The 14,242-nt window shown below is 36.3% G+C and overlaps 3 protein-coding genes across 4 annotated transcripts; 1 reads left to right on the top strand and 2 right to left on the bottom strand.

Moving 5' to 3' along the window:
- The first annotated feature begins 1,644 nt into the window (after positions 1–1,644).
- On the top strand, positions 1,645–4,949 carry LOC106420413 (protein TOC75-3, chloroplastic). Of its 2 annotated transcripts, XM_013861246.3 has the most exons (6): positions 1,645–3,140; positions 3,208–3,429; positions 3,512–3,619; positions 3,701–3,895; positions 3,975–4,478; positions 4,561–4,949. In XM_013861246.3, exons 1-6 carry the CDS (start codon positions 1,992–1,994, stop codon positions 4,798–4,800), a joined length of 2,418 nt encoding a protein of 805 aa, XP_013716700.2. In that variant the 5' UTR covers positions 1,645–1,991; the 3' UTR covers positions 4,801–4,949. The 2 variants fall into 2 exon arrangements, with proteins under 2 accessions (XP_013716700.2, XP_048598951.1); XM_048742994.1 differs by having other exon boundaries at positions 3,512–3,895.
- On the bottom strand, positions 4,858–6,680 carry LOC106420334 (pumilio homolog 18-like). The gene has a single exon (XM_013861190.3). The coding sequence runs from the start codon at positions 6,342–6,344 to the stop codon at positions 4,983–4,985; it is 1,362 nt and encodes a 453-aa protein (XP_013716644.2). The 5' UTR covers positions 6,345–6,680; the 3' UTR covers positions 4,858–4,982.
- Positions 6,681–7,413: 733 nt separating this feature from the next.
- On the bottom strand, positions 7,414–8,682 carry LOC106420270 (ubiquitin-conjugating enzyme E2 7-like). Its single transcript, XM_013861129.3, has 6 exons — positions 8,496–8,682; positions 8,315–8,417; positions 8,125–8,222; positions 7,952–8,052; positions 7,794–7,871; positions 7,414–7,711 (listed from the first exon to the last, which is right to left on the bottom strand). Exons 1-6 carry the CDS (start codon positions 8,539–8,541, stop codon positions 7,634–7,636), a joined length of 504 nt encoding a protein of 167 aa, XP_013716583.1. The 5' UTR covers positions 8,542–8,682; the 3' UTR covers positions 7,414–7,633.
- Between the last annotated feature and the right edge of the window lie 5,560 nt (positions 8,683–14,242).

Here is a 14,242-nt window from a genome sequence, read left to right on the forward strand (position 1 = left end):
CAAATCAAGTCTTCAGTTCCTGCATAGAAGATGAAGATTAGTCTGCTATAAAAGGCCAAGGAACCTCCAAAGCATCGGGATGACCACACATCCACCAAGTCCCATCACCAATTGAAGCCCAATTGACTCATTCGAACTTTAAACCAATACCCTGGCCTGGATTGGAGAACCCAACACCAGTCTTTCACACACCGTTAAGCTCTAATCGTTGGGAAACAATCAAGAGTCGAAACAGCGGAATCAAAACAAACATAGAGCCACATGATTGACTCGGGTAACTTTAAGCCGATTTGCAGTAGGGAGAGACAGACAGAGAGAAGTCTCAAAGGAAGAGGATATACTGCCATAGACGTTGATGAGTTAAACGAGCTAATTCGAACTCAGATCATCTAGATGATTCATCGGGGCGGAAGTGGTTCTCACATGAGAGAGAATAGAGATGAAACCCACGGGCCTGCATCAACATTAAACGATCTATAAATAAATACTCTATCCGTTTCTAAAAGATCTATATTTTAGAATTTTCATACTTTTTAATAAAATATATTTAAACTTAGCTATAAATGCATAGTTTTTTTGCAATTTTATATTTCCTATATTTTTAAACCAATAAGATTTTAAAAAATGCAATTAATGTTCTTGAACTTCACAATTTCTCATTATTAATTAACAAAAATTACATTAAAAATATAAAATATGTATCTTTTTGAAACAAAATTTTTCTCTAGAATATGGATCTTTTAAGAAGAGAGAGAGGGAGTACGTTATATGCGTTTCTGAAATCGTCCAATTGGAGTCGGATCGTAAGTGGGCAAAAAAAGCATCGGACCATAAAAAAAAGGAACAGAAAATTAACAGAAAATTATTAAATTAACTATATTAGTGATTTCTATTGTTATATTGATATGAAACCTTCACACATATATAGTATAACATCAATAGAAATGGTAGGAGATCACTTTATAAAGAAGTAATCGAGATGGTGATAAACTTCGAGAGAAAGAGGATAGAGAACAAAAACTACAAAAAAATATATTCAATTTTTTTGGTTTGGTAATTTTATTATATTTTAATATTTAATGACTGAATAGTTTTTTCAAAAAAAAAAAGAACCTATTCTAGGTACATATTTTCTAATAATTAACACATTAAATAAAAATAATTATTTTGCCCATTTTAATACACAAACTTTAAAAATTGTTGTTAAGCTTTTTAATATCCAATTTTTTTCGCTACAATTTAATACACTAACTAATTATTTTACTCATTTTAATACACAAACTTTTAAAACTGTACGCATTTTAATTCCTAAACTTTGTTTATTTTAATCAAAAAAGTTAATAAGTTTCAAACGAAAATTTAAAAAATCTCTAAAATTCACAAAAAATCTTAAAAAATTCTGGTTTTATTTTAAGTATTAGAAACAAAAGTAATTCAATTTTGGATAACCTTAAATTTTATAATAAAAGTTTTAAATATCAAATTTAGTTTATTTTTGGAAATAGAACACAAATTTATTTATTTTTCCTTCAAAATAAAGTTTTTCTAAATTTAAAATTTTTCTCCGCAATTTATTTACTTTATTTCCTATAATTTAAAATAAAGCTAAAAATTTTAAGATTGTTTTGTGAATTTTATAGATTTTTAAAAATTTCGTTTGAAACTTATTAACTTTTTTAATTAAAATAAACAAAGTTTGATTATTAAAATAGACACCGTTTTAAAATTTTGTATATTAAAATGGAAAAAATAATTAGTAAGAGTATTAAAGTATGTATCGAAAAAGTTTGGGTATTAAAAAACTTAACAAAATTTATGTTGGGATATTTTTATAGAATTTTTCCTTTAATTAAATAAATTTATGACCCAAATTACTTTTGTCTGATCCAAGATATATGCTAAATTGCTAACAATATATGTAATACACAACTGTTTCACCAAGAGGTCAATAGCTTTCCCAGCAAGTCAAAACCTTCTCTCTCCTCTCCACCATGACAACATTCGCTATCAACGGACAGCTTACCACGCTACCGGCGGTTACGACCACCGGCTGTCATCTCTCCACTAGCAGTAAATATTCCGCTCCTTCTTCCTCTTACGAACTCCGCTACAACGCTCCTTCCCCTCGCTTCCCATCTCTTAGATGTTGCTGCAGCTCACCTAACCGGAGCACGGAGCCTTCGTCTAGGGGCCATCTCCTTCAATCGTTGGGGAAGTCTCTTTTCTTCGGCTCGATTTCGTCGAATTTCAGCGGCGGAGGAGGAGGAGGAGGCGACGGGAACTTGGGTGGATCTGGAGGAGGCAGAGGTGGAGGAGATGGTGGCTTATGGAGGGACTTGTTCTCTCTGGCGACTCCAGTGGCCGTCGCAGCCGAGGAACACTCACCGGAGTGGGATTCTCACGGATTACCGGCGAACATTGTGGTTCAGCTGAACAAACTCAGTGGTTTGAAAAAGTACAAAATCTCCGACGTTCTCTTCTTTGACCGGCGGAGCAAAACCACCGCCTCGGCAGAAGATTCCTTCTCCGAGATGGTACCGATTCATCCAGGAAAAGTCTACACAAAAGCTCAACTTCAGAATGAGCTAGAAACCCTAACTACTTCGGGGATGTTCGAAAAAGTCGATCTCTTGGGGAACACGAAACCTGACGGAGCCCTAGGTCTCACATTCTCTTTCCTTGAGAGCACGTGGAAAAACGCGGAGAGGTTCCGTTGCATCAACATCGGGCTAATGACACAACCTGACCCGATACCTCCTGACTCAGACATGACGGACAGAGAGATGATTGAGTACATGAGGAAGCAGGATAAAGAATACAAACGGAGGATCGAGAATGCGAGACCTTGTTTGCTTCCAGGACCGGTTCAAAGAGAGATGATGCTTATGCTTAGAGACCAGACGAATGTTAGTGCGAGGCTTCTGCGGAGGATTGGTGATAAAGTTTTGAAATGGTATCATGACAATGGGTATCCGTATGCTAATGTTACCAACTTTGGAAACTTGAACAGCAAGGAACTTGTCTGTGAAGTTTCGGAAGGAGACATAACAAGGCTTGTTATCCAGTTTCAAGACAAGCTTGGTTATGTCGTTGAAGGTCACACACAGATTCCTATCATCCACAGAGAAATTCCCAAACAGGTATTGTATCTTTACTCAATTCTCCAATGTTTGAACATTTTGGTTAATGGTATTATTGTGTTTATAGCTTCGTCCAGGTAATGCGCTCAACATGGAAGCTGCGAACCAAGCTGTGAAGAACATTTTTTCTTTAAACTTGTTCTCTAACGTCGAGATCAATCCACGTCCTGATGAGAAGAACGAAGGAGGTGTTGTTGTTGAGATCAAGCTTAGGGAGGCAGATCGGAAATCAGCAGAAGTCAGTACAGAATGGAGTATTGTTCCTGGACCTGGAGGAGCTCCTTCGTTGGTATATATGCATTTTTTTTGTCTAGTAAATTTCGAACCTTATATAAAGTTTTCCACTGAGTTTTCTATGTCCCATTGTTTAGGCTTCGCTCCAGCCAGGTGGATCTGTTAGTTTCGAACATAGAAACATCCACGGTCTTAACCGATCTCTCATGGGTTCAGTGACCACTAGCAACCTCTTAGATCCTGAGGTACGTACACTCGCTCGGTTTCTATATGATTTTATTCTGATACATATCTGGTTCAAAACTGTACATTTTTTTTTCTCTCAGGATGATCTTGCGTTTAAGCTTGAGTATGTACACCCACATGTAGACGGTGTTAACAATCCTAGAAACCGTGTCTTCAAAACGAGCGCCTTCAACAGCAGGAAGCTCAGCCCAGTGTTCACTGGGGGACCCGGATTTGAGGAACTAGTGCCTCCATTGTTGGTGGACCGAGTTGGTATAAAAGCTAATATTACCGAGGTAACTAAGGTCTCCTATGGTCAACTAGTTTTTCTTGTCTCACAAGCAACTTAATAATCCTTGTTTTTTTTTTGTGCAGAACTTCACCAGGCAGAGTAAATCCACTTATGGACTTGTTTTAGAAGAGATAACAACGAGAGATGGAAACAGTGAAATCTCTACAAATGGTGTGAGGTTATTACCTAGTGGAGGAACCAGTGTTGATGGACCTCCAACAACTCTAAGTGGTACTGGTATTGATCGTGTAGCCTTTCTACAAGCCAACGTAACCAGAGACAAGACCAAGTTTGTGAATGGTGCTATTGTTGGAGATAGGACTGTGTTTCAGGTGGATCAAGGGTTGGGTATAGGAAACAAGTTCCCTTTCTTCAACCGCCACCAACTAAGTTTGACAAAATTCATTCAGCTTAAGCGTGTTGAACAAGGATCCCGTAAACCACAACCGCCTGTGCTAGTCCTCCATGGCCATTACGGTGGCTGTGTAGGTGATCTTCCAAGCTACGAGGCCTTTGGTATTGGTGGACCTCACTCTGTTCGTGGCTACACCATGGGAGAGCTAGGTGCCTCGAGAAACATTCTCGAGGTAAGCAAACATTAAAATACAAATCATTTTTTTTTATCTTTATTCCCTAAAGTTTCTGAATGGTGTTTTTGCTGGTTTATAGTTGAGTGCTGAGATTAGAGTCCCTGTGAAGAACACACATGTGTATGCATTTGCTGAGCATGGTAACGATTTAGGGAGCTCAAAGGATGTGAAAGGGAATCCGACAGAGGCTTACAGGAGAATGGGACATGGCTCATCGTATGGTTTTGGTGTGAAACTCGGTCAAGTACGTGCTGAGTATGCTGTAGATCACAATCGTGGAACCGGCGCTTTTTTTCTCCGGTTTGGAGAGAGGTATTGAAGTTAAACCTACAAATAAAACTCATGTAACCTAATCTTAGCCTTATGAGATTAAACTACAGATGCATTATAGTTTTTTTAATGATTTTATTGAAAACAAATCATATTATTCATTACACAAAGAAAACCCAAAGGAAACAGAAAAACATCTACTAGATTTCGTTAACTACTTTAAGACAAAAACTAAGCGACTTCAGTTTGATGAACCGACTCCAAGAACACTGCAATGTTGTTTCCACGAGATTTGCGCAAGAACGTGAGAAAAGGCATGAGCTTCTGCACCAAACCTCGAAACAGATCAACCCTAGTCTTCCTCCTCTGCGTGACTTTCAGTGCCTTGTTCACCACGTAATTCCCATACTCACTCCTCGTCAGCCTCATCAACCTGTCTCCATTGCTCTCCACAAGCTCCATCACCACCACAGCCACCGACTCGTCCGCCTCCAAAAGCCGCTCCACTATGTAGCTTCCATACTTCTTAAACGAAAGATCAATACAGTGGCCACGTAGGCTGAGAGCCACGTTGCCCATGGTTCGCGGATTGTTCAGTTTAAGCACGTGCTGCACCACAAAGTTGCCTGAAGTGTCGTTGCTTAGCGGGAGAGCGTTGTGCGCGACTATGTCCAGCAGCTGGTTTCTGTAGTAAGGATGGTCCAAGTCGGTTAACATCTCGTTGAGTGCGACGCAGCCGTGTCGGTCACGCGCAAGGAGAAGCGCGTGGTGGATAAGTTCCTCGCACATGAACTCTTTCTTCTTCCCGGCGAACACTCGTAGCCCCCGCGTCGCCACGTAGGACGCGTGCTTGTCCGTCATGACGTGGAGGAAGCGGTACAAGATAGCGTCGCAGATTAGGTTGTCCACGTCATCTGATTTTCCGACGAGTTTCTGAAGGCGGTTGGAGCCGTTCTTGTTTCTTGCGATCTCCAAGAAGTAGTCGGGATCTGACGTCAGCAGAGACGCCACCCCTAGAAGCTCCCTTCTGTCTAGGTTCGAGATAAACACTTTAAACGGATACGCAGCATCTTCTTCTTCGCTCCTAGTCATTAAGTTGAACATCCACTGCAAAGGCGACTCATCGCATAATCCGCAAGCACATGGCTGGAACGGTGGGGCGTATCCCGGAGGAGGAGCGTGGGCGACGCCATATGGCGGAGGAGGAGCGGGGGCGACGCCATATGGCGGAGGAGGAGAGAGGGCGACGCCATATGGGGGAGGAGGAGGGAGGGTGACGCCATATGGTGGAGGAGGAGCGGGGGCGACGCCATATGGCGGAGGAGGAGCGGGGGCGACGCCATATCCCGGAGGAGGAGCGAGGGCGACGCCATATCCCGGAGGAGGAGCGAGGGCGACGCCATATGGCGGAGGAGGAGCGGGGGTGACGCCATATCCCGGAGGAGGAGCGGGGGTGAGGCCATATGGCGGAGGAGGAGCGGGGGTGACGCCATGTGGCGGAGGAGGAACCGCCGGATCCTTCTCTGTGGCGGAACGGAGATCTTGTAAAGATTTGAGCATTGTTGACATGGAAAAGGGATTGTTGTTTGCCATTGTATTAGTACGCTAGCTGATTCTACCGAATGGATATTACTCTGTGTGTGATATCTGGAGAATGAGAGAATGTGTTGAGATCTGTGGTGTAACGATGTGTATTTATACTAGCTAGGTTCTTATTTTCCTAGTTACAACTTACAAAGCAAGTAATACTAATACATTTGGGAAAAGGAAATTTATCTGGCGGCGTCATGGATTATCCTTTTTTCGTTTACAAATAGTTTCCTTATCTGCGATTGCTTTTTTATTCAGATTAATCAAAGTGTGATACTCATATGAGATGGTCCAGAAGATGCAAAATTAACTGCTGATATAATTATTTAAACTGGTGTTCTTTACAGTTCCTTGAAGCTATTGATATACATTTTGTTATAACAAACCCAACACAGTTTTACATAATGCATTCTTTCACCTCTTTACATCACAAAAGTCGAGACTTAGCCAAAGAAGTATTGTGTAAATTTTCTCAGGTTTGATAAGATACTTGAAAAAAAATGGTCGTGAGACAATCTGTCCAAGTCATTTAAACAGAGTTTGGTGAAAAACTAACTCATGCACTCGTCTTCTTTGAGTTTTTCTTTTAGGGCCTTACATTTGTAAATTATCTGAAACACACAGAGGTGGTCGTCTAAACTTGTAAACACTACACAAATGCAAAATATAATTTCGAATGCCATTATGAAGAAAACTCCATATAGGTTTAGCTTCAAGAGTTCCTTATACAAAAAGAAATAAGAATTGTTACCGGATGTACACTAAAAAAATCAAGAATCTAAAATGAAGACAACTTGTAGATGGACTTCGAATCAATAGGCTCATAGGACTGGTTGTGTGAATTAACTTGAGTGAAATTCAGCCATATGTTGTTTAGCATCAGTAATTATCCCAATGGAAAAGTCACACTCTCCAATCTGCTAGTTATGGAGAACTGGCAAGATGTATTTATAGTAAGACTATTGTCCGCACTTAGATTCCTTGTATAAATGCATCATCTCAAGTTCACTTAGGGCTGAAGAGAGCAAATGAGTTCAGACATTAAAGGTTTATGAACAAAGAAGCATTATTCTTAACGAATAAAAGTGTTTTTATCATTATGATAACCAGTTTTCCCAAGAATTCAACAACACTTTTCAGAACGATCTGGATTCCGAACGCAACAAAAAAAAGAAGATGTAAACCAGGTTGTGTCTGGACAGTTTTGAAGGGTTTTCAGATAAGGGAACATGACGCAACTTTGATGAAACTCCATAGAGATATCATCAGAAATGCAGAAAGCTCGGAGTTGCTCATAACATTTCTTGAGACTTCCTCACACACCGGCTCACCTTCTTCTTGAACTCGTCTCTCTTCTCACGCCACTCTTTCTACGCAAGACCAAACAACAAAACATGATCTTAATTTTCCAAGCTAAGTGAATCAGATAATCAATCGAAAAAAAAAACTCACAGCAGCTTCAACGTTTGCAGGAGACTCATCGTTGGGACCAGAAAGCATAGATATAATACTCAACATAATACTCTCAACCTGAAACAACACAGTTTAAGTATACTAACACTACTCTTAAAAATCATCAAGCAAGATCTCAAAAATCATTGATAACATACAGTATGAACAGGAGTCCAACGCTCGCTAGCAAGCTCATAACCACTTGGATCATCACCAGGAGGATGCAGAATCGAAATGCAAACACGACCATCAGAATAAACTGCAACCCAAACAGATTCCCAAATAAATAAATAAATAAAAGAGTCTCTCCTATTCAGAATCCTCAACTAACCATTAGGATGCCACATATCTGAGGTAAACCTAACAGTTGGTGGGCTATTAGGATAATTCTGAGGGAAGCTCATAATAGCGTTAAAGAATCCTCCTTCACTGCACAAAGCAACAGACCAATAATTGCATTCTCTTAATCTTATTCATCAACAGCAATTCGATTTCAAATGTGATCTAATCTCAAAGCGTACTAGAGAGTATCTGGAGGTCCGATGATGGTAACGTTCCACTCGAATATATTCTTCTCGTCCACGAGTCCAGCTGAGAATCCATCAACAGGATGCTTACATAGATCTGAATCAAAAAAAAAACAAAATTTAGAAATTAAAGCAATCAGAAAGAGAACCGTGAGAAGGATTGATTTGTGCGTGCCTTTCAGTTGTTTCTGAAGGAGAAGGATAGCTTGGGAGGAGGCCATGGATGATGATGATGGGATCGAGCTTGAAAACTCTAGAGATTTGAGAGAGGAAAAGAGTTTTTTTTTTTTATGTGGGGAGATAGAAGAAGGCTATTGATGATGCTCAAGATCATCATGAGATCGAACACATTGAAGGAGGTCTGATCAGCTACGGACAGTCTATTGTGTACTTAACTGTTCTAACCAATAAGCTTTCGGGACTTTCTATTATTACTACCTTCGGTTATTTTTCTAAATTCTATTTAGACCGGTTTTGATTTGGTTTGATAGATTTTTGGTTCGTGCTTTCGTTTTTAACTCCACTAAATAAATACAAGATTTAATAGACTTGATTATGTCGGCATACTTGCACTTTTTTTATTTTTACTAAATTCAACCGAATCAGAATGGAAAAAATTGAATTAAGCTAATGCCAAAATAGATTATTAGGTTCTAATTGGGTGGGTGTATTTCGAAAATCGAATGTTTACTCCTTAATATGGATCAGCTTCTTTTTCATATATCTAAATTTGTTGCACCAAAAACTATATATCTAAATTTGCATTGATTTAAGGTTTCTGTAGTATTCCTTAACATAAGCCATAAATAAATTATTTTTATAACTTTAATTCCTTTTGATAATTATCGATATCTCAAATCAAGTTGTCATCATGAATGATCTGGACTTTATGTATGAGGGTCCGTGACTAAAGATACGTTAATCATCTTCAATATTGTCGTGATTAATAAATTACAAACGCATTTGATCAAAAATAAAAAATAAAAAATAAATAACGCACAATATTTAAAATAATTTTACTAATCAAATCGCGTCGACATAATGCAAATCAATCACACGACAGCCAAACACAAAAGTGGTAATAGTATTGTAGAGTTAGGTTCCGAATGGTGACTGCGGTTTGAGCGGTGCAAGACAAGCGGTTTAACTGCAGTGCGGTTTTAACAGTTATAAAAATGTATAGATATATAGTATATGTAGAGATTTTTGTTACTGTTAACTGCGGGGCGGGACGAGACGATGATTACCATTCGAAGCCTTAGTTCTACTTCTAGCTAGTAGTTACACCGAGTTGCTATCCACGACATAAGATTAAACCAGGAAGAGTTGCTTGATTTTGTTCTGTCTTTGTTGGTCCATATAATGATATTAAATTGAGACTCATTCAGTGGAAATGCTGATTATGATCTACCCAAGCCGGACTGGACTGGCTCACAAAATAATACAGAAGTTTACTTGAGATAGTTTTTTTTTGACAATAACTTGATGATAGTTGACGTAATATTGGTCTTTTTGGAAACAATTTTTTTGCTAAGCATGTAAATAATATTTCATGAAATGAAAGTTGAAATTTTACAAGTGTGATAAACAAAAAGGTAAAATTTTTATTCTTGGTGCCACGGCAAAAAAAGAAGAAGATAAAAACATACTTGACCAAAATATGGAGTTGCTATGCAAGGCAAAAGAATGAAGCCTACAAGCTGGTCTGAATAGTATAAAACAAATAAGATATGTGAAATAAGCTCTAATATTTTTCTTATTTGTAAATGAGAAGTATGGTTGCATAGGATTCCAAGGAATGACATTTAACCAGAGAATCTTACCTGATTTCTTCAAATGAAGTAATCATCACAATTCTCCAAGGAGAGTACCAACTAGATGTGACAAATTTGTTGTACCGCGCTTTGTTACACAGTATATATATATGATGATGATCCTACATGAAGAAAATAAGCTTTCTCTACATAAAAAATATGCGAAGACATACTGTATTAATCATTATCCTTCTCCTTCATACCTGCCTCTTTCTCGGCATAATTGTGACTCGGGAATGCCAAGAAGGTAATCTCATAGCTCTTTCTGTGTGTTTGGTTTGGTTTGCACGAATTACGGCAAAGAGACGAGAAATTTTAACACGTTAAAATGTGAATATGTGATCATAATTCTTTGGCCCTCTTACATACTAACCTCCGTCGTCTGCCTGTTTCAGTCCATTTTAAAAGTGAACCTGAACAGATCAGCACAAAAACGAATTACGAAAGATTGATGCCAACTTGGGTAAGGATATCAATATTTTTTCTGTAACCATTAGAGAACGGAGAGCATATAGATGTGAGTCATGTGACATCTATCTTTTGGAATCAGGTTGAAGAAAAGATGGGGCATAAGCACCCATCAGGACCTAACCCAACAAGAAATCGCCACCCACCGGTCAAAGTGAAACCCTGAGTCGACAACAGTTTAACTATTGCAGCAAAACGATCTTATGTCAATCTCTTTGATATATATATATCTAGTATAATAAATAGGGAACCGACGTTTGATGATTGAGATTCCTTAAAGCTGTAGACTATAGTTCCAATGTAAGTGTAAAACATATGTACTCTGATCAGTTACATCAATTCCAACGAAAATAAATTCCACTGAAGAGTGGATGGACATAAAAGATGGAACTATTTGTGAGGAGTTGAATGATTCTTTTGTTACCTTACCTATAATCATGAAGGCTATATGCTTTACAGTTTAAGGTGGGAACATATCTGTTTTACACTTTATGCAGAGATAATTATGTTCTAAACAACCGATTTCATCTAATCCAAAATGAATGAAAGAAACCTAAACACAAAGCACATGTGTATAATCTGATCATTATTTCTCTCCATTATTATTGGTTATTGTTAATTTTGGAACTATTTTAAATCTTACATACCAGTATTTGCTGGATAAAGATGTTTTCCTAGTATAACGATTTTTTTTTTTTTTGAACTGATAGTATAACGATTTTTTCTAAAAGTATTTTAGAATTAGGATTTTTTTTTAATGATAAGTATGTTTTTCTATTAAAGAAAAATGAGTTTTGAAAGTACTATAAATACAGGTTTAAAAGATTATAAATTTATTCATTCACATAATCACTACACAAATTCTAACGGGTATTTGCCTCACTCAATTGTTTTGTTTTTTTTTCTATTATTTCTTCAAAGTTAATTTGTGTGAATTCATAATCGGTATAGTAGTCTAATTGACTGTATAATTAATATCTACGAAGGAATCTCTTCGGAGAAAATATATCAAGAGACGATGATTAATAAGATACAATATATAGAAAAAGACTGATTACAAGGTAAATGATAAACTTTTCAACAACAAAATAAAAACAAGACAGCAAGGGCATGCTGGAGGTCAGCGTACGTAGACCTTTTTTTTTTTGCTTTTGGTGAGCCAATTACTTTTCATCCACACGATAAATATGAGTTCCCACTTCACTGGAAGCTGCAACAATACAATCGACCAAGAATCTAAGTTTGGTTCGGATATAACCAAAATAAAATCTAAAATTTAAAATTAAAACATAAAAATATATATTTATTTATATAGTTTTAAGTATTTAAAGTAGTTATTTAATTTTTAAATACTTATTGTTAGATAACATATCAAAATAAATATGAAATTGAATATTTGAAGTATATATTCATGTTAAGAGTTAAATATTTGTGTGAACCTCGTAAGAGTTATATTCATGTTAAGAGTTAAATATATTTTTGAAAATCAAAATCTCTTCGGTGAACCTCTAGCCCACTGACTGAAGAAGCTTCCCAAAAAAATATTATCCCGATCAAGATCCGTTTGACCCTCCAAACCTGTCTTGACAAACCTAGATGAAATCTGCCTTCTTCTCTTGTTTTTTCTCTTTTGTTTTAAGAGTCATCTTGAATATTCTTCTTTCTTTCCTTGTGTTATGTCTGTTGATTCTCTGCGGACCACCAAAATTAGATTAAGAAACTTTATATAGTGTTTCACTAACCCACAAGGCTCAATACTAATCTCATGGACTAATACCAATGACTCAATTCCAAATTTGGTTATCACCAACCAAATCTAATGAGTATCTTCCATCAAAAATATCATCCCGATCAAGATCCGTTTGACCCTCCAAACCTGTCTTGACAAACCTAGATGAAATCTGCCTTCTTCTCTTGTTTTTTCTCTTTTGTTTTAAGAGCCATCTTGAATATTCTTCTTTCTTTCCTTGTGTTATGTCTCTTGATTCTGTGCGGACCACCAAAATTAGATTAAGAAACTTTATATAGTGTTTCACTAACCCACAAGGCTCAATACTAATCTCATGGACTAATACCAATGACTCAATTCCAAATTTGGTTATCACCAACCAAATCTAATGAGTATCTTCCATCTAAAAGGAACCCAACAATAAAGCCATTTATCTTCCAAGTCTTGTGCAAAATGATTATGTACCTGCAGAATCTGTATTGTCATCTTCTGTTTGCTTCTTTGTTCCGATCTCTTGACTTTCTAGTATCCATCCCCAATTAATGAAGGTTGAATCCTCTATGCTTTCATGACTGTAGACTGATGGACTGTTTGTTTCACCATTTGTTATCTTCATTCATTTGATTCATTTATATGATCCATCCAAATTTTATAGGACTGTTTGTTTTACATCCAGATAATTTATCTAGGTGAATCATCTAAATGCACTTATGTTTGTTTCTTTATCTCCATTTTCATCCAGATAAGTCTACTAAACAAATTACTAAAATACATTTGTTTTGATTTAATTATATGTTTGATTTTAATTTTAGTTATATTAACTTTTATTATTTAGTTTAATATATTTACATTGCAATAAATTTTAAAAATTAGCATTTTGACATTCATAAATTATTATTTCATATAAATTTATAAATTTGATTTACATTTGTATTTACTACAATAATAACTTCTAATAAACAAAAAGTTTGAAAAACATGTACTTAAAAAAACTTTAAAGTTCAAACTAAAAATATTATTAATAATAAACTGATTATAATATTCAAATAAATATATCTAAATTACTTTTGTATTTTTTGTGGAAAATGCGATTTTTCGTTTTTAACGAAAATTGCGATTTTCCGGCATTAGGTGGGAAGATGCGATTTCAAGTTTCGGCCGAAAACCATAATTTTTTATTCTAACGGGGAAACGTGATTTTCCTGTTTTGGCGGGAAACGAGAAACGAGATTTTCCGGTTTTGGCAGAAAATGAAATCTCGAATTTAGCAGAAAACACAATTTTTGTTTTGGCGGAAAAATGAATTTTCAGGTTTTGGCGGGAAAATGCGATTTTTGGTTTTGACACGAAAATGATTTTTTTTTTTAGTTCTGACGAGAAAATGAAATTTTTGGTATTGAGGGAAAATGATATTTTTCGGTTTGGGGGGGGGGGGAACAAGTTTTTCGGTTTTGGCAGGAAAACGAGATCTTTTGGTTTAGGAGGAAAAACGAGATCTTTTGTTTTTTACAGAAAAATGAGATTTAACAGAGAATTGCAATCTCGATTTCCATTTGAGGAATTATGTTGCCTAGTCAATAGTTGGAGAATAAATGTGTTAATTTCGTATTGTTGAGGAACTAAATATCATTTTCCAGTTGTTATCACATATTTTCCAGTTGTTATGGCATATTTTGCTTATGTTTTCTATGTAAAAAATTATAGTAGAAACCTTATAAATTAATATTCAATAAACTAATATATTTTATCGTTTTTAAGTTGTAGCGGTTCAAAATATGACATAAATCGATAAAATAATAAGATAATATTTAAAAAAAAAACTTATATAAATATATGGTTCTATTAAAATCATAAAATTAACAATTATATATATATATATATATATGTGTCTGTAATTTTTTTATAAGTACA

The sequence above is a fragment of the Brassica napus genome, chromosome A10, assembly GCF_020379485.1.
Source record: "Brassica napus cultivar Da-Ae chromosome A10, Da-Ae, whole genome shotgun sequence".
Classification (NCBI taxonomy): domain Eukaryota; kingdom Viridiplantae; phylum Streptophyta; class Magnoliopsida; order Brassicales; family Brassicaceae; genus Brassica; species Brassica napus.